General features: G+C 46.8%; 1 protein-coding gene across 1 annotated transcript in view; it reads right to left on the bottom strand.

Moving 5' to 3' along the window:
* NTN4 (netrin 4) overlaps positions 1-19,758 on the bottom strand; it is a 47,456-nt gene extending 27,698 nt beyond the window's left edge. Inside the window, exons 1-2 of the mRNA XM_063154860.1 lie at positions 19,474-19,758; positions 16,308-16,837 (exon numbers count right to left, since the gene is read on the bottom strand). Of these exons, the coding sequence (XP_063010930.1) occupies positions 16,308-16,837; positions 19,474-19,489 (546 nt within the window). The 5' untranslated portion in view covers positions 19,490-19,758. The remainder of the gene's footprint in view (positions 1-16,307; positions 16,838-19,473) is intronic.
* Between the last annotated feature and the right edge of the window lie 206 nt (positions 19,759-19,964).

The following is a 19,964-nucleotide window of genomic DNA, read 5'->3' as shown; positions in this document are numbered from 1 at the left end:
AGTGGGAGCAGCAAATCCACTCCAAATCAGTGCGCACAGGGTGAGCCCCCATGATCCCTTACATTCCTCTCCACAAGAAGTAAGGATTTTATGGGTGTCAAGTGACATTTTGCCATTAACTCAAATCAGAGGTGGGTGCCCTGGCCTCGTGGCATGGCCCAGCAAAGGAACCAGCACCTTGCTGGGTGATGTGCATGTGAGGAACTCTTCATTAACATTCCCTCTCCCAGAATGGGTGTATTTTTTAACCAATATAGCTCATATTTCCAAATATTTGGTTCCTATCAGTCCCAGGCTGCTTCCTAGTGGAAAAGTGATTAGGTGTGGCAATTAGTGACAGCAAGTTGATAATCAAGAAAACCGAGATAAGAAAGAAAGGAAAGAGGGGGCTTCCAAAGTTTAAACAAATACTTATCATTCATTCTTTATTTTAACTTCACTCTGATTGAATAGGTAAATATTGGCTCTAGCTGAATATTGAGAGTACTAGATAAAAACAACCAATTTTCTTGAAAAGGCTTATTTTAAAGTTTTTGGTCTAGCGGCCTACAGTGAGGAATTAGAAACAGCATATACTTTATATGACTATCACAGATATTAAACAACATATCTCTGATATATTTTCACTATTGGTACATTCAACTTACAGTGACACTTTCAGAATAGCTAAGTAGTTTTTCACTGAACAGTCACCGACAGCTTGATGAACTACAATAATTATAAACAACATTTGATCAAATCACTTGAGCGCTTGGGGGTGTGATGCAGCTAATGGCTCCATGCACTACTCCCAGCAGTGAGTTAAAACCTCCTCAAACTGCAGTGCTGCCACACTGAAATCATTCATGCCACCCAAAATGCTGGCCAGCCTCTTGCAGGCGGCAAGGAGGCAACCATTGTTTCCTGCCCAGTGAGAGGCAAGGCACCAACTTGCTGCTGTTGCTATCAGGGATCACAGCCTCCTGCCCCTGAATCCCCTCCTTCCATAGAAGGCAGCTGATGTGCTTTAGCTGATGAAGGCTTTCCTTTTATTTGACCAGGATCCACAGATCCTGGAAATAATGACCACGGTGCTGCCAGCTGGCTGCCCGCAGGCTTTGCCTACCAGCTGCTGCCTCCATCAGCCCCACCACTGCTGGCACTGCTCCTGGCTGGGACCTGGCTTTTCTCCAGGGCTGCCTGAAGCCAGCCAGAGGAAGCTTTGTGTCAGCCTGGAAGGAGATTTAGCCTTGTTTTGGAGCTGGACGGCGGCAGCACGCTTTTGTGTGCCCTGCCAGCCCGCCAAGCACAGTTGCCACCAGCATGCTGGGGACAGCCCGGCTGGGCTGTGCTGGAGCTGGGCCTTGCATGCTGGCAAACACATCATAGCTGCAGTTCTGCGCTGCCCTCCTGCAAACACTCCCTCCCTCCCAAAGGTGTCTGAGCATCCTCTGCCAGAAAGACACAGGTAAGGGAGAAGGTCAACTGGGAGAGGTGGTCAGAGGGCAAGGCTGGTGAGCATGCTCCTTGTGCAGAAGTTTTGAGTCCAATGACAGCTATTAATAAACAGTAACACGTTTCAAAAGAGGTCTTTTCTCCCCTCTCTTTCAGAGATAGACTGAGTTTTTTTTTCTTTCCTAAAATAAAAATATAAACCAGATATCAATAGAAACCCAAGTGAGCCCCAAATACAACAAGTCTTGCACCTCAACCCAAGGCTTGTTATTTACACAAATTTAGATCAATGCCATTCTGATCACATTTACTTGCTAGTGGTTTTGTGAACACAAGATGTTTTCAGATACAGAAAGAAAATTCCTTGGGAAAAATCCAATCTGAAGACATTGATTTCCTAGTGGACATGACAGAAAATGCTGGGTCAAGAACTTTCAGTAAAAACTAGCATTTTGGGTTTCTTGATATTACATAAATTGCATCTCAGAGAATTCTTTGTTTGTCCTAATTCAGATGAGAACAGGGGAGAAACTATATAAATGGGAACAATTTATGCTAGATGGAGCTGCATACTTTCCTCTCAGGTTTTCAGTTTTCCTTGTTTATCTATCCCTGTTTAATTCATGTGACTGATGTTTGTGGCTCTAGTAAAGACAATCATAGCAAGGAAATCAATAACCCTGAGTGCCTCTGCACTGACAGAGTTAAATCTTGTCTGTGTGGAATTCAGGGGGAGTTGTGCTGCTGATTTCAATGGAGCCAGTATTCCTGCTCAGACCCTAAAATGCTACAAACATTTCTTTTTATGGCTACATGAAAACAGTGATGCTAAACATGAACTCTGTCTGTAATTCCCAAGGGGTGCAGGCTCCCAGCTGCTCCCTCCTGGCTGTCCTGTGCTGCTCTGGCTGTGCCCAGCAGCCCTGGCCTGGGGAGCTACACTGTGCCCTGCAGAGTAGGAACAGAGTGAGCCTGGTGTCATTGCTGCCAGCACAGCAAACATCCCCATGCCTCCATCCCAGCCCCCAGCAGCCCTGATGGAATGAAGTACTAACTGGTCATTATAATATGTAGGGCATCATACAGACAGCAATTTTCTGCTCTGACACAACAGACTCAGCTGGGATTCTACAAGCCCTCAGACACTGCATAATAAGGATAAGGATGTGTTTCCCAGCAAGATTTTCCTGCTCAATCATTAACATCTCATAATTTATCCCAGCTGGTCTCAGGAGTCTGCACATCACTGAGGCCACAGTGCTCTTACACAGCTATCATGGGTCTACACCCCTGTGCTTTCCAGCAGCCCAATCACAAATCCACACACAGGCAGTGCCAGATTTCCTGCTTTTACCTCTTCTTGGGCTTTTCCATGCAATTGCCCCATCAACAGGATGGGCACAGGGTTTCAGCATCCTCTTTGCTAATGAACTACGGTTTGCACAGCAGACTTGATCAGGTTTTCACACCTCTGGTTCTTCTGGCAACTCCCAGCTACAGCAATCTTCTCAACCAAAATAAAATTCAGTTTTTAGCAGTGTAGAGGAAGTGTGTAGGAAAAATGGAAAAGAACACTTTGTCAACATGCGTGTGCATCTGATGATGTGGTTTTACAAGCCCATTGTCTCCCTAGTGCCACTGTCCAGCCAGGACTCTGTTGGGCAGAGGACCCCAGACACTCTGTAGGCAGCAAGCCTCAACAGTAAGCACCCCAGGGTGACCAGGCTTCTGTCTTTCCCACTCAAGTCTCCATCTCTGTGTACAAGGCCTTCTATCAAAACATCAAAACCTGGCATCTCAACACTCGGCAGACAATGTGACTTATGCAGTATGATAGCCTCACCTATGATTGCAAAGTGAGGGAGGCCCTGATCTTTACACCAGTAGCTCTGAAATGTATGCACTAATTAAAATATTATATTTTGTAAAACAAGTCAGAAGTAATACATTGAAGCACCCCAGCATTTCTGTGCTTTACATCCATATTATATCCTATCAGAAAGATGTTTTTGTTCCCAGTGTTGCTACCTCACCAAAAATCTCATGATATTTGGGATTCTTCTTAAATACAGTCCCAGGAACTGAATCTTTATCTCAGCTTCCACTTAAAATTAAGTATCTAGCAATAACTCATGTCACAAACCAGGAGGCAAATAGAACTGCTAAGAAACAAAATATCTAGTCCTTGGGGTAATGTTCCTTCTGTGAGATGTGGCATGATGCAGTTGGCTCCCATGTCCTATAAAAGTAACCTTTGCATGAAGCAACATCAATTGAGGAGTGATTTAAAAGATGCACAGAGATTTTTTGGCATGGTGGTAGTCTCTCTACACAGCCAAATAGGAGCTGAAGTCTGTGGTGTCTGATAGAGGAATGTCACTGCTGTGCCTCAAGAGGGTTGGGTTCACCTGACCCCCTTAGTGCGATGCATGTTGGTGGCAGGAGGGAGCCCACTCCAATCCCAAGGGAAGCCCACTCCACTCCAAGGGAGCAGAGGTGGCTAAGCTGTCCCACAGTACCTTGCACATACCATGGAGTAAAAATACTTTGCTCTTCAGCCAGACCATTGCAGCTGTCTGCAGTTTGGTCACATCATTACATAGACAGCCTCTAATAAATTTCCACAGGGTTTCAATTTCCTCATGGGCTGTCATGAGCAATTCTTGCTGTGTTGATTATTTCACAAGTTCTAGTGGCAGAAGAAGCCTGAACTCCTCCTGCAGCAATGTAGCCCTGAATATAAATAAAGCAGCAGTCACGGATGTGGTGCACTCAAGTAACCACTTGCACCACAATGACCTTGATATATAAATACATAGAGTCCCTTTGCAAGAAGTACCCTAATATGTTTATGTGTGAGAGGCAATAAAAGGACATATTTATATATATCTCCACAGTGGGAAGGAAAATGCAAATGAATGATTTTGACAGCAACAAAATAAACTGTGAAGTCAAAGTTGCCTGAGGAAGTCAACAAAATCAATGAGAGACTTGCCAGGAGCAAAGGTTTCTCAATGAGTCATGGGCCCACCTCCACTGAATGCAGCTGCAAGGGCCTGGACTTTTGTCAAGATGCAAGTGTCCAGAGCAATGGAATGGGACCCTGTGGGATACAAATGCCAGGGACATTGAAGAGATGTGGGTGATCCACAAAAGTTTCTTCCTCATAGACCTTCAGAAACAGGCAGAGTTACAGAGGCTTGCACAGTCTTGCAGCTGCTGTGCATGTGCCTTTCCCTGGGTCCCTGCACCTGGCCAGAGGTGCCATGCTCCCACCTCCAACTGAAAGCCTGCCCTCAGCCAGGAATGGATAAAGAATGGATAGAAGACAAATGGATAGAAGACTCAAGAAGCATATACACATGAGAACAAGCCAACAAACAGGAATATGGCAAAAATAAAAGCAATAAACAAATATTAAAAACATAACCACATTTTTACTTGGTTTTAAGTGAAAACCATGGTGGTAACATTGCATGAAGTGATGTGTGGTTTCTTTCCAAAAGAGACTGATGAACTCTATCTACCCTGTATTGTCTGACCTGAATGCATGAAAATATATCTATAATTACAACAATGACCATCCATATTAGTGATTCATGTAATTAGCTCAGGGGCATTAGATAAATTCAGTACTGGCTTATTTGATTTTTGCTGGTAGATTTATCCCTTTCAATGCATTTTACAGGAACAAATGAAAAAAAAAAGTATGAATAAAAAGAATGCAAAGTTTGTTGTCTTATCCAGATATACAGCAAAAGAAATCAGGGATGTGCACCACTTTACAAAAGGGTGGATTATGTCCAAGTAAGTGTTTGACAGAAAAGTTAAGGTGTGCACTAGGAGTCTGCAGTGACTCTTGGTATGCAGGCACTAAATAAATGCGTTTAATTGGTCTGTATCCTGGGGCCCTGTGGAATCTCCACGTCACTGGAAGTGATCTGATTTATTTAGTGCCTGGACAAGGTTCTGAAAATGAGGGCAGTAAATGCAGTGGTGGAGCTCTGCCAGCACATCCAGGACCTCAGCCCTTTGCCTCTCAAAAAATTTCCCTCAAGCACAACAAGAACTGAGGTTAGACACCACTTGCCTGGTGCTGGGGCTGAGGTGAAAGTGAGCCCTTATCTCTGACATCCGGGCCCTGGCATTCCCAGCTGTGTGCCCAGCATTGCCTCACATCTGCTTGTGCTCACAGGCCTTGGCTTTCACTTCAAACGATGGCACAAGCTGAGGTAGTCCATGCTCTATCCACTCATGGTACATCTCTGCCATTCCCCAGCCACTGCCTGCCTGCACCCTGGCCCCTGCACCTCCCTCCAGCCAGCCCAGCTATCCAACAGCCCAGGAACTCTCCTGAAGGCACTGCCAAAAGGTGGCAACTGCTTTCAGCCTTGGCTGCTCTTGTTCAGAGAAGCTCAGTAGGGAAATTGTATTGTGGCACTCTCCTGCTCACTAGATGTAAAAGTTATAAGTAGTCAATTCTCTTGGTAAACATTATGGAAAGATCCCAGGGAGTAATTTTATCTGTAGAAATGGGTAACTAAAAATATTATAATGATGCAATATGTGTGCCAACTGTCAATCCGCCACACTGTCTGCTTTCAACTTCCACACAAGAAATGTGCTAGAAGCAATAAGCTCATCATAACCACAAAGGCCTGACTGATGGAGCTGGATGTAAATTTAGCTGCAGAAACACAATGCCAGTGAGGTGCTCCCCCTTCAAAGAGAGTGTTCTCACACCTCTTTCCCACACCCCTGCTCAGTGACCTTCGGGCTGCAGAGGAACCTTGGAGCTAAGACTGTTCTGTGCTTGTCCCCTGTGCCTTCCCAGGAAAGAGTAATTAAACTTCTCACACCATAACAGTGCAGGGAAGACTGATGTGAGACTGTCTTACTGCTCATATGAGGATGGCTTGACTTTGAAGGTTTGCTGTGCCATGCAGCAAGACCCAAGCTGCAGCAATGAATCTGATTTGGTACCTTTAGGGAACATGGACAGTCCTACTTGTCCTGACACCTTTGAGGATTTTTTTTTTTTTTTTTACAGTGGGAAGCCTCAGACACAGGAGCTGCCTGGTTTACCAGGGCTCCCTCAGCAGGAGCAGCTCAGGCACACCTGCTGTCAGATGCACAGTTTAAACACCAGAGCTAGTGCAGGCAACAGCCAGCAGATTCTCTGCCTTCCTACACCTTCTGAGAGACACATACTCTGAAGGCAGCTGCTTTTGTCTCCCACTTTCAGCATTGAGGGTGCAGCTCTATGCTGGCATTTACCCTGCTGGTCAGTATTTTAGTTTCTGGGATTTTCTGCATCAGTGTGGTCATAGTCTGCCAGGCTCTCCTTGGCTCTTCCTAGAGGGCACAGCTGTGTCTGCAGAGGAATATTTTGCTACAGAAATGGGCCCTGTGCCATTGCACTGCCTGTGTATCCGTGTCCGTGCCCATCAGTCCACTCTAAAAACCTCTGAAACCACTGTCTAACTTCAACCACCTTTTGGAGATACACCTTAAATGTTAATCTCTTGAAAGCTTTAAGAAAACAATCTCATTGCTTCACAAATTTAAGCCTGTTGGATTAGTACCCCTGTGAAGAAGGCCGATAGGGCCACAAAGCTGGTACCTCCTACTGACAAAACAGATTTATTTCATATATTACCACACTGAGCAACAAGATTTTAGGAGAGAAACCAATGTGCATCTCTGTGCTATGTTCATTGCAATGACTCTAGGCTAAAAAAGGACACATTAGCTTTTGGCAGATGCTGCAAATAAATCACATGGCGTGGAAAGTTCATCAGCCTAAGCTGAGCAGGTATTATCCACCAGCTCCTCTAAAACACTTTGTTTTTCTGCCTGTCAGACCAAGTGGACTGCTGGAAAGAAGAGCCTCTTTTGCTTGTGGAGAGGTCAGACTGCCCCCATGGTGTGCACTTCAGCATCACCTGGGTGAGGTGAAACAGCAACAGAAATTGGAAAACCTGCCTTGCCACTGCAGAGAGGAGAGGAGACCATCAAAGACACTAAAATCACAGTGAACATTGGAATCTTGCAGGCCACAGTATTTGGCACTTGATCAACATCCCCAGGCAACCATGACAGTAAGCCACTGTGTAGCACCACCAGCAGTCCCTGAGCTCCCCGAGATGCTGGAGAAATGGCAGCAGCCTTAACAAGGCTCCTTCATATAATTTGACATAAGACAGCATTTGGCCCATGCCTCCAGTCCTTCTGCAGTCTTTTATAGCACATAAATCAAGGCAAATAATCCCTTGCCTTACAATCCAAAATTTATGCAATCTTACAAAGACTTCAGGACAAAAATACAACTATTTCAAATAATCATCTCTCCCAAATTAATTTATACCAAGGTAACTTTTGTCTTTTGGGAATCTCAAAGTATTCAGTCATTCTCAGAAGTGAGAAGCTCTCCAGGAAAAGTTCCAACTCTCATGCAGCAGCTGACCAGTGAGGGCTGGAAAACACACAAGGAGAGCTAGGGAAGACCCTTGGGATTTCTCCAGGATCCTTGAAATCTCTGGCAATAATCAGCCAGATGAGAGCCATCTTCCCAGCTGTTCTTCAACATTCAACTACACAATTTCATTAGATGAAAATGAAACACTGCTAGGTCATTCCTGTCCTCATGCAGTCAATGATCACAAAAGTAATGTTCTTATCAGGAAAATCGCACTACAGCTCAATCCTCTTGGATTTCTTCATCTCCGGTTAATAGTGCTTCTCCAATAATTCACCATTTATTCCACAATGGCTCCATTTTGCTTAACCACTACTTTTGCTCATCAAACAGATAGAAACACTCAGTTTCTTGGCTCACAGAACCCTCCAGATGCATGATCTCATTGGCTATGGGCTATCAAGGAAAACAATTATTGCCTTTTTCTCATCTCTAGAATCACCATTTCTAAAGTAAAGGCTGTGCTAGCCCAGCCAGGAAAATGAACGTGCACATCTCAGCTGATGGTAGGAAGTCCTTTGACCCATCAGCAAGAAAGATGGTATTTAAATACTCATCCCTCCAGCAATTCCCCTCCTTTCCTCATCCCCATAAAAGATTTATGTTCTCAGCCTTGGCTGGCCAGCAGTACCTGTTGTGCATATGGAGGACCAAAAAAAAACCTGGAGCTACCTCCAAAGAGCCAGACAAAGGACTGGACTTGCTTCTTCATTGGCAGGGCTGTAAGAAAAGCTGGCTCACTCCCCAGAGCTGCAGAATAACCTCTTTAAGGACTTCTGAGCACAACACACCACTGCAAAAGCCTGAAAGGCAGCAGGTTAGTGTGTCAGCAACTGCAGTGGTACTGAGGATCAAGGGGATTTTCTTTCAGCCTAAGAATAACACAATTCCATGAATATTTTTCAACTGCTCCTGTTTATAATGAAAAGGCTTTGTGTCTATAGGACTGTCTGCTTGAACTACCATGAGATACACTAAATTCTAGGAAAAAGAACACTTGTTGGAATTATATGTAACTGCACACTGTCAAAAAGGTGACAAGGAGCAGCAGCCCTCTTTCAAGCCATAGCTATAGATTTCGATTACTGGAATGAGGGATGCTGCAGAGAGACTGGTGGTAAACAACTCACAGCATATACATCGAGTAAACTGGGTTCTGGACATTAACTTCTTTTCTTCCTGTAAAATGTTATCCATGGAGAATTTGAGAACTTTACCATTTGTGTAGGATTTTGAATGTTGTTAGAGTGGGTATCTCACACTGACACCTACTGTTGCATGGCAATTAATCACAAATGAGCTTTTGATCCAAAACTTCTGAGACATGTCAATACACTGCTTTAGGTTACACGCTTCCCATGTAACCAGCTGCATCCAGGAATCCCAATGAGAAACATGGCAGTCCTACTCTCTAGCCAGAGAACTGGGAGCTAAATAAGTGAGCTAGCCTTCTCTTCATGCCAAAAATGAGCTGTGAAATGAAGCAGTGGGGTGCAGTGCCTGAAGAGAGGCTCCGGAGGCACTGTTAAAATCCCGTGGCACTTTTCTCAGGGGAAGCAATAGTCCCGCTAGCAAGGCCAGATGCCAATTTAGAGAATTAAATTCTGCCTACCCAAACTCCTCTTGTTTCATGTGGGTACAGTGCTCTTCACATCCTTCATAAGAAGTTTGGAAAGGGTCTCCTGGAGCCCTGGGACCCATTCCCTCCTGCTGTTGGCAGCCTACAATATCCCCCCTTTCACAGACTGGTCAAACTCCCTCCAAAGAATAATTTGTTTTAGCCATAATTGGAGGTCGATCCAGAAGCAGTTGTTAGAAACTTGCTGCTCCAAATGGGGGACTGTGATATGCACTGTTAAGCACTGGCTATGCTCCATCCCAGAGGTGGCTGCATTTCAAGAGCTGGCCAAGCAGAGGGCCAACCTCTAAGTGCCAGAGCACTGGGAAATCCAGGAAGGAAAGGAGACGATCCTATGGGCTACTTGTAATGGGACAAATCATGCAGAGGATCATGGGGCAGGTTGGAGAAGCATCTTGCTCTTCACATGCCCTTGTCCTTCAGAGATGCTGAGCAGCCAGGAGGCCTCATAAGGAGACATGTCACTTCTCTAGAATGGCCTGTGGGAGAGTGGGAGGGATTGTCACAACTAGGTGAAAACTAAGCTAAAGTTTCTCCTTTTCCCCTGATTCACTTCTTCCTGCACCATTATTTAAAGAGAAAATCTCCCATCCTCCACTGCTGGAAACTTGCACCAGCTTGGAAACCCCCCACAGTGCTTGGGAAGATGGGCTTCCCTGCAGGAAGGAAAGCCTGAGGACCAAACCAAGGGATGCACTTCACCAGCAAGGAGGCTGGTGTGAGATGGTGTCCTGCTAGTGTGCAGCTACTGCCAGCTGTCACAGCCTGAGATTTCTAGGCTCCTATATAATTTTATTGACTCCAGCCTAGCCTCATTTACTTCATCTCATTAACTACTCCCCTACGAATCATTATTCTTGTGCTTATGAAACAACAGTTCCCATGTCTTCTAGATTTAGTGATACAATGCAAAGAGCTGGACAGGATTTGGCCACCCCCCAACCACGCCTAGCTGAACATGGAATTTTGCACATGGCATTTCTGAACAGAGCCCAACAATTTGTGTTTTTCCAATGATAGGATGACGAGGAAGACACTCTTAAAGAGGTATTTTTCCTACAAAGTGCACTTCTACAAAGTGTAGAGATGGGACTTGAAAACATACATCCCTAGCTATGTCCTCACACATCCTGAGCACTTCTGAATGCCTGCCAGGATTCCTCTTTCCTGCTCATCAGTTTGGGCCTCTGATTTCTCTCTGTGCAGATGTCAGTGGCACAGGACAATTAAAAAAGATGCTTGCAGTCCTCTAATGGGTTGACATCCCAGGCTGTTTTGAGGTAATTCTTGCATATTTGCCCGGGTTCTTTGTGGAGTCCTGCAAGTAACTGAACTCAAATCTCCTGTTACCCACAAGACCCTTGAAGGACCTCAGCACAATTAAAATGTAGCTGTAGTTAGGGACAACAATGATAAACTTGAAAGTCAAGCTTATCCGGGCCAAAAAGGGAAAAAAGCCCAACCAGGCTGAAGTTTCTACAACCCAAAAGTAGGACTCAAATATAAAAATTACTGACCATCTTTAACTCCTATTTGTTTCAGCAGCGAGTGTTACAACCACTCACTGTCCTGGTCAGACTTCTGAGTAGAAATACACATTTTACTTCTGCTCTACACAGCTAATCAGGTAAAACCAGTAGGACTGGTGTCCAAATCCTCAAGGAAGAGAGGCAGGCTGCATGCAGTAACAGAAAGGCAGAACATATGAAGGATTTTCCGCTAGGGAAGGCACGAGATCAATAAAATGCTCAGTAAGACACGCATCCCACAGCAAAACAGTGGTAATGTGATGTTTCAAAAGTTAAAAGCATGTTGGAATTTGTTGCTGGAATATAATCAAACTGCAAATATGCCTCTTCTATAAATAGCAAATAGTAACAATAGTTGAGGTCTCCAAGTGATTTATTAGCAGTATTCTGAATAGATGAACACTAAAATAAGTTACTAATTTACTAAAATCTTGTCAAGGAGACTCTGCTTCAGTAAACCCTTTTATCCTGGAGCTTGTCTAAATGGGGACACTCAGGCGAGCTAATCTGAATTGACCACAGATGGGAATGTAAAGTGAATGAGATAATTGCATTGCAGAGTGGACAGTCACTCTCACTCACAGTTAAAGAATCAACATCTGCTAAGGGCCCCTTGAGCCCTCAACAGTGATCCCTAGCCAAGGATAATTTTAAGATTAGTGTGTTGAAAAGGAAATATTAATATAATCTGAACTATGGGAGGGAAGATAGCCTTTTTTGCATACTAGTAAAATTAGTATTCCTGTCTGAGCATGAAGCTGAAAGAGTTTATTTCTGCATCTTGTTTACTTAGATCAGATTATGTTTGGCTGGTGGATCCAGCTCTGATTTCCCTTGCAATAATGTGGCTGAAGGGTTACACCCTGAAAAACAATGAAAATACTCAGCACTTGTAGCATTTTTGTATGATTCAGGCTAAAACTTGGCCACAGCCTTTCTCTTAAAACACCGGTGATACAAGGCTAACATTTAGAGGTTTCTGCCTATGCTTAACAAACTGCTGTTGTGAAACAATTAATTCACTGTATTAAGCATAGGGGAAGTCTATAATGACCTCTCTGCATGCAGCTGATTTGATATTATTCCCTGACATGGGAATGTGTCTCCTTCACAATGTTGCACATCCAACTCCTCAAACAGGCAGAGGCTTGAAGCTTGCTGGAAACCCAGGCTGGCTGTACCAAGGTTGGATGCCAGGGCAGGAGGTGGGCACCCACCATCTGCCTCCTTTCCTGTTGCCTACTGAGGAGAGGCTCAGTTGGTTTGTTTGGCTTCTGTACACCTGCAGAGAAATCACTGACCACTTTGCTGGTTGTTGAAACAGTGGTTCTTGCTTGCATGGGGTCAGACTGCAGCCAGGCTGCCCTGGCATGGGGCTCAGCTCAACAGAGCCCCTGAGGTCTCTGGGCACATGCTGACCTGTGAACACAGGTTTACTTCCACCAAGAAAACTATTTAGACCAAACCCAGGGCATTTTAGTGCAGTGTTCCTGATATCAGTACAGCCTTCAACCTCTTTGCTTGGCAGTTCTGCCCAAATTTGTCCTTTCCTTACTAATCCCACCCCTGGCCTGTTGATCCTCCATCTCTTGCCTGCCTCAGGCTGGAGCCACATCCACATCAGAGATAACCAGGTCTGGTGGAGTGGCAGCATTAGGGACAGGCAGCAAAGAAGAGCAGGGACCTACCAAGCCCCTGATGAGGTGATTCTACCTATCAATAGACCATCCAAGTGCCACACATGGTGCGTGACACAATTACCTCTCTGGTTCCCAGTGCTGAGGTGGCACCCAGCTGAGGTGACTGGAACCTTCCAAAAGCATCACTCTTCCAGAGCTCTCCAGCACCCCAGTGCCACCACTGTGTGGGCAAGCCCAGAGTCACACTGCTACAGAAGGATGAAAGGCATCTCCCAGAGCCATTTCAGCATTTCTGAGAGCTGGGTCTTTGAAATGAACCCAGAGACCTGGCAGCTTGTTTTCTACACTACCATAAATCGCCTCAAGATCAACATCATGGCAAATTCTGATGAGGGACGGTTTTTGTCGTAAGAGTTGAAGTAGGCATCTGAGGAATGACTCATGATGATGAGGGCAGAATGCATAAAGTATGATCTTTCTTTTTAAGAGAAAGTGAGGCAAATACACCTTTGACCCAAATTAAGATGGGTGATACATTGAAAAAAGGCCCTAAGCCCCTGAGTACTGTGGGGTTCTGCACACTGCTGCCTTGAACTGGGGCTTGCAGGTACTGTAACAATGAGCAGAAATGCAGGTGGATCAGCACTGCCTGTTCTTTACACAGGGTAAAACCAGAAACCACCAGCCCAACAAGCTGCTGTCTCTGTGCCAAACTCAGTGATATCTGGGGTGAGTCACCACCACCTGAGGCCTCACCTGAGCCAAACTGCTCATCCAAGAGGACAGACAGCAGTGAATGAGCTGACAGCACCATGCAGAGAGACCCCAACATCCTGCAAAATCCTGCAAGCCCTTAATGCAGTGCCCAGAAATGCACATGTGGTGTTGAAATGTCTGAAGTGTGAGAAAGCAGCACACAGTGCGACACATGGCTTGGATCACAGGTTACAGCTGTTACATCCCAGTTAAAAGAAAAATCTAAAAAGTTAAAAAAGAAACCCAGTGGCCCTCACAGAATTTGTAGTTGTGCTTTAAAGAAGATGAGTAATACCCTTCAGAGTAAGGAGTAATACCCTTCAGACATGGACATTTTGGATGACTGCATATTTGAAACCACTGTTTCAAGTGAAATTACTGTTTCCATATGTCTGAAATTAGGTGCTACCAAAGTGGGAGTAAAGCACAACATAACTCCAAACAGAACACAAAATTCTGATGTTTCTTTAGGTCAGATACATGTTGCTATTGGCAGCTACTAGTAATTGCTGGAATGCAGCACACTGTAATAAATTAAATGTGATATTTGCTAAGCATGCAGGCTTGCCATCTGGAGAGCTGCTGCTATTACTTTGCAGGTAAAAAGTGGTGTTCAAGTGCAGGAAACTGAAGTGTACCATGTGAGCAAAATCTTCCAAGCTCCAGCCCCTTGGATGGAGTATTTGTTTAAAACTTAGAACAATTAAATGCTCTTGACTTTTATAGCTTCTTTGCAATAACACAGACTAAAGCCATGCCAAAAGAAGAGGTCCCACAGGAGCAAGCTCAGTATGCAGCCTCTCTTTGCAACATGCTACTGCAGATGCACCAAAGAGCACCAAGTTACTTTTCTTCTTCAGATAGGCACTGGTTTCTATACACAAGACCTTGATTCTGCTGTCCCCAGATTGCACCAGCCCAGAGAGGAGCTAGCTTGAGGTCAGGATTTGTGCAGGCTCTCTCCAGGCACAGCTCCCATCCGGTGTGCAGGGACAGCACCACCCTGGTATGCAGTGACCACAATGAAAAGTGCAACAGGGGACCAGTACCAGTGGGGCAAATACTGCCTTGTAAAATGCCCCGGGTTTCTTGTCCAAGAGAAGTCCCACTGACTGGCCAAGAGCTGTGGATTTCTCCATGCCTTCCATCACAGGCTAGCATAACTTCATGATTCAGGTGGGACACAGAGGCTGGCACAAGAACTGAGGGCCTGAGAAATTCCCAGTGGTGAACATACATCCTTCCTTTTGTGGGTCTTACTTCGTAGTTAGCTCTGATTCAGAGCCACAGAATTGTTTGTCTGGGAAAAGACCTTCAAAGATGGTAGAGACATGGGTAGAGACATATTTCAGTAGATCAGGTCGCTCAAAGCCCCACCCAACCTGGCCTTGAACACTTCCTGGGATGAGCCATTCTCAGCTTCTCTGAGCAACCTGTTTCAGTGCCTCATGACCCTCATAATCAAAAATTGTCTTATGTCCAATCTAAATCAATTTCAGTATAAAACTGTTGCCCCTTGGTCTATCAGAAAAGGCCATGCTGAAAAGTCTTTTCCCACCTTTCTCCTAAGCCCCTTCATGTATTGCACTCTGAAAGGAAGTTTAGGCAGCTTTTTGGGGGCACAAGCAAAGGGTGGCAAGAAAAAAAAGGTAGCACTTTTCTCTCACCATTTGATTTAAACTGTAATGGAATAGTCACTCTGGATTCTGTCTGACAGGTCTGGAGATCCTTGTTTCTCAGCTGATGAAGGCATGGAATAGCTTCTCCCAGAGCAAGACATTGGCTGCCTCCTGGGACACAGCTAACAGATGCACTTTAGTGAAAAAACAGCTCCCGGAGAGTGCAGACAGTGACTTCCTAGTCAGAGCATGGCTAGAGGTGACCACAAGTGACTGCAAAGGGGTTTGAACACATGATTTTTCTCAACATGAATGCTGGTCTCCAAGGATCGGGCTTTTACCTCAAAACCAGTTCTCAGCAGAAAGTGCAATGAAATAAGTGATCTCCTGATTCACCTGTCAGATTTTATCCTTTCTCTGTGTTAGGCCAGAGGGAAATTGTAAATTTGATTAAGCTTTCGGGCAAGTTCATTAAATTAGGCCACTAGAGGGAGCAGAGTGCAGGGCTGGTGACCGGGGATGCGTCCCCGCGAGTGGGGGGACACAGGAGGGCGATCCCACGGCCGCGGCTCCCAGGGGATCTCCCCAGCACCGGGGGATGGAATGGCACACTGGTAAGAGAATTATTGGTAGCGCCTACAAACGCATCACTCGTTATCTGCTCTTTCTGATATTGAAAATCGTCCGACTTTCACGTGTAATTTTCTTCTTAGCAAATCTGATGTTTTTCTTCCTTTTTTTTCCAAGTTCTTTTCACATAAGTGTGCACAGGAAAAGAGACAAGGTATTAGTTTTTAAGTTACCTGGCTAACTTGGTTTATGGGAACCATACTTCGGTGCGAGGTGAAGGCAGACACTATTAGAAGTCAATCTGGTGATTGTTAATTTTAAGGTAGTTGCATTTTGGTGAGACTGATTTGCATCACCTTAAAACCACACACCTGCAAGGTCTGGAGAAAGCTGTCCAGAGTGGCGCTCCCTTTGGCACTTGTTGGTTTGAATTGAGAATTGGTTTGAAAAGAGAGGGACTGCGAACACAGCAAAGCAAGAGGAAGGGTGGTGCCCGCATCACCTAGGAGTGAATTACGTTAATTCACCTTGTGAAATGACAAGAGATGCCGGTGAAATATAGTGAAATATGAAGCGTAAACACGGGTGCAGAGATTGCAGGGAGAAAGGGGCTGGAGTAGAGGCTCTCCCTGGCACACTTACCTCTCCTCCAGTGCAGGGGAAGGGGCTCGAATATCTGGAAGTGCAAATGGCTCCTCTCTGCCTCACGTCATCCTCCAGCCCGAAGGTGGCCGAGCAGTTAGCAGCAAAGTATTTGTAAGGCTTCCACGTCTCGCCGAAGTCCTGGGAGCGCTCCAGCACCATGGCAGCTGGCCTGGGCGACTTGAAGACCATGATCAGGTGAGTGAAGTAGAAGGCGGCCTCCAGGTCCAGGCGGATGGTCTCACGGAGGGCATCGTGGGCCGCCTGCCACCAGGTGCGGGGCAGGCGGAAAGGCGAGTCGGCCATGGCGGTGGGCGGGTGCGCCAGCCCGGCCTGGGCCCCGCTGCAGCGGCCGCACCGGGGCCGGCGGCAGCGCCGCTCCGAGTCCTCGCTGTAGCTGCAGAAGGGCTCGGCGTGGCGGCGGCCGCAGGACGTCTGGGTGCGCAGCGCCCGCCCGTGCGCCAGGTTGCCCATCCGAGGGTTGCAGGCCCTGTCGCAGGGACTGCTCGCCGCCGCCACGCCGCGCAGACCTGCGGAGGGGCAGAAAGAGAGCGGGGCTGCAGAGAGCGGGGCTGCCGGCGGCTCCTGAGCCGGAGCACCGCACCCCGTCAGAGCGGACACGTCCCGCTAGCGGGATGCCGCCCCCGCCGACACCGACACCGTGTGCCGCGGATACCCACCGAGCCCGGGCGGGGCTGTGGGACAGTGTGGCACTGCTGCTCAGCTCTCCCCTCTGTGGAGCTCAGTGCGCCTAAAAAAGGTTAAAAAGCCACCCCAAAACCTTTCAGGGTTTCCCTGCACTTGGGAAGATGCCTGCCTATCAAGAGATGCAGAGCAGGCAGCAGATGGGGCGAGAGATGAATACGGCCTGCCCTCCCGGCCCCGGGCACCAGAGAGGGCTGAGGCTTCAGGGCCAGGCTACCCTTGCCCCAAGGCCTCCAAAGGGATCCAGGTGGCCCTGGGGAAGTGGAGAAAAGCAGAGGAAAGGCAAGCTGCTGACAAGGCAGCATGCTGCCACCAGGCCAGGAGACTGCCTGCACTGCTACAACCCAGCCCACTGTGCAGCACATCAGGGGTCGGGCTGTGAGAGCCCACAAGAATATCACCTGCCAGCAAGAACCTCAAGTCTTCACCCCCTTTCCCACCTCTCCATCCCCACCCCAAGTTTTCCCACTACCAGAAAGTGCTGCTGACCCCAGTGTTTAATTGTAGCATGGCATAAGTTTGGAAAGGCTGTTGCTGGTGAGTGTAAATGGAAGAAAAAAAACTTTTGGTTGAAATTATGCTGGCAAGCTGCCACACAGCTGAGGCTCTGTGGTTTTTGTTCAAGCTTTTCTGGAAGTCCTGTCAATTTTAAAATCCACAGTTATAGAGTCAAAGAAAAATAAAATCACCATGAAACGTATGTAACTCTCACATATAATCAATGTAACTCTTGGTGCAGCAATGCTTGATTAGGGGCTCTCCAACATTTTGTTAATTACTTTCAGAGTAGGTCAAAGCGGTATTTGGGGAATTGTTTAATATAAAAAAAAAAATCTGTTGACTTGGATGTGTGGAGGTCAAAGCATCTGAGGTGCATAATGTCTTCTTTATCACCAGGCCAGTCATACACAGTCAGCTTTGTGCACCAATTAATGTCTTCTTCTTGGCATTTTTGTTATATCTGAAGGTCATTTCAGTTTAGCATCCAATAAATCCTTTATCTGGGGTTTATTCAGCTTTTGCCTACAGTGTCATAGCTGCAATTAAGCTATGTTATGCACTAGCAGTGCTAAGCCTTCCAAGCCTGACAGAATCCCCCATTTCTCCCACTCTTCAAGAAGCACTCTGGATAAAAACCATTTTTACCACAAAAGTTCTATACGGGTTTTCTATAGCATTTCCTCAGAACAGCTGTGGAGCACTGCTTGCTGTGCACCCAGTACAAGGCACTTCTGAAGCCAGTCTCTGGATTTCCCTGGGTGAGCAGTCTTGGGAAATTGCTCAGTCAACTTAGCTTCCTACAGTGTGCTGGTAAAGCTGTGTTGGAGATGACCTACAGTTACTGTGCAGGACACATTTGCTCCAGAGAAGTAAACAAATAGAACTGTAAGGTCAATGTAATATCACCTACAACTCCTGAACATCCTTTTCAAAGCATTGTATAAACATTAACTAACCCACGTAGCTCTCCTGTGGGGTAGGTAAGTTAAGTGCTATTATCATATTATCAGTTAGGCCAGCCAGTAGTTGGCCTAATTTATGTCTTTGGCTGCTTTCCTGGATTCTTTGGCTTACGTGTAACACAGAGCAGTTGGCTGCTACACAAATAGATGAACATTTACTGCGGTTCCCTCACTTGTGGGATTGCAAAACAGATTTGGGAAGTGGTAGGAAGAGCAGGGCTCAGTCAGCCTCATCAGACAGGTTGAGATTACTGTTTGTGTTCATCAGGTCCTTTTGTTTTTAGCACACCAGGCTGCTGCCTCCAGGAATGCAGTGGAGGAGGACCTGGTCAATGGGAGGTTTCCCTGCGACTGCAGTTGGTTGTAGGGCTGTCATAGATGGCCCCAGGGCAGGGACAAGGCTCTGCCTGAGCCCAGCTGGGAGGGGTTGGCTACAAAATCCCATGTCAGACCCTGGGACCTGAGAGCATTTGATTGCTCCCAGCTCGGGGTATGCTCCAGCCCTGGTCATGCACGGTCACTGACTGCAGTTGTCTTGGGGCCAGGCATTGAGGGTCCCTTCCTCAGCCAGGATGAGATCTGGGGCAAGGGACCTTGGCTTCAGCAGAGTTTGAGAAATGCTGCTGGCAGACAGTCGTGGGTCCCAGGGGCAGAAAGGGGGGAGAGGAAACCCCCTTTGAAAGGGTGTTTGTTTTCACTTGAATTGGAAAAGAGTTGCATGACTGATGCAGAGCACTTCGTGTTATGAAAAGTGACAGCTTTCTAGTGTAACACTGGCTGCCACAGGGATTCAGTAAAAGGACAAACTGAGAGCAGAGGTTTCTATGCTGGCAGTCACAAGTTCACAACTGGTCTGCCACAGCACTGGGAAAGGTGCTTTTCTCTATTTCACTTAATGCATCTGCCCAACTAAATCTTCCCATTATATCTACTGTACATGCCACCGGGCTGGGATCTTCAGTGATGAGTAAGAGCATGCAGCAAGTACCATGACTCACCTGGGAAAACATCCATGGAAAATCATATGCTTCCTGCTTAAGCATTTTAGCAACACATGCCTTGTGATGTTTCGTTTATATCTTGTGCCTCATTAAATGTTTGTTTCCCATCAGAGTTTTTTCCTTCTTTTTCAAAAAGAAATTTGGCACTCGGCTTGCGCCCGGCCGAGGAAGCGTTACGCAAACTGTTTATGCCCGAGCATGTGTGCTGCGGGACCCCGTTGCGGGCAGCTCTGAGCGCGAAGTGTTTACGCTGCGGGAAGGGGCTTTGGAAACCCTGCCCGCGCTCCTCCGCACCCCGACGGCTCGGGGCACCGCCGCCCAAAGAGCCCGCAGCGCCCCGCCGCTGCCACCCGCAGCGCTCCGCGGCATCCCCCGAAGCCCCGGCCCGAGCCCACCCGGCCCCGCCGGCGGCTCCGCGGGCAGAGGCGGCCCCGCGCAGCACAGCGCGGTACGGCCGGACCCCTCTTTGTCTGCGGCGCGGGGGGGAC

Source organism: Melospiza melodia, chromosome 4 (assembly GCF_035770615.1).
Source record: "Melospiza melodia melodia isolate bMelMel2 chromosome 4, bMelMel2.pri, whole genome shotgun sequence".
Taxonomy (NCBI): Eukaryota; Metazoa; Chordata; class Aves; order Passeriformes; family Passerellidae; genus Melospiza; species Melospiza melodia.
The sequence above is the reverse complement of the archived record's forward strand: the minus strand, read 5'-3'. Positions and strand labels throughout refer to the sequence as shown.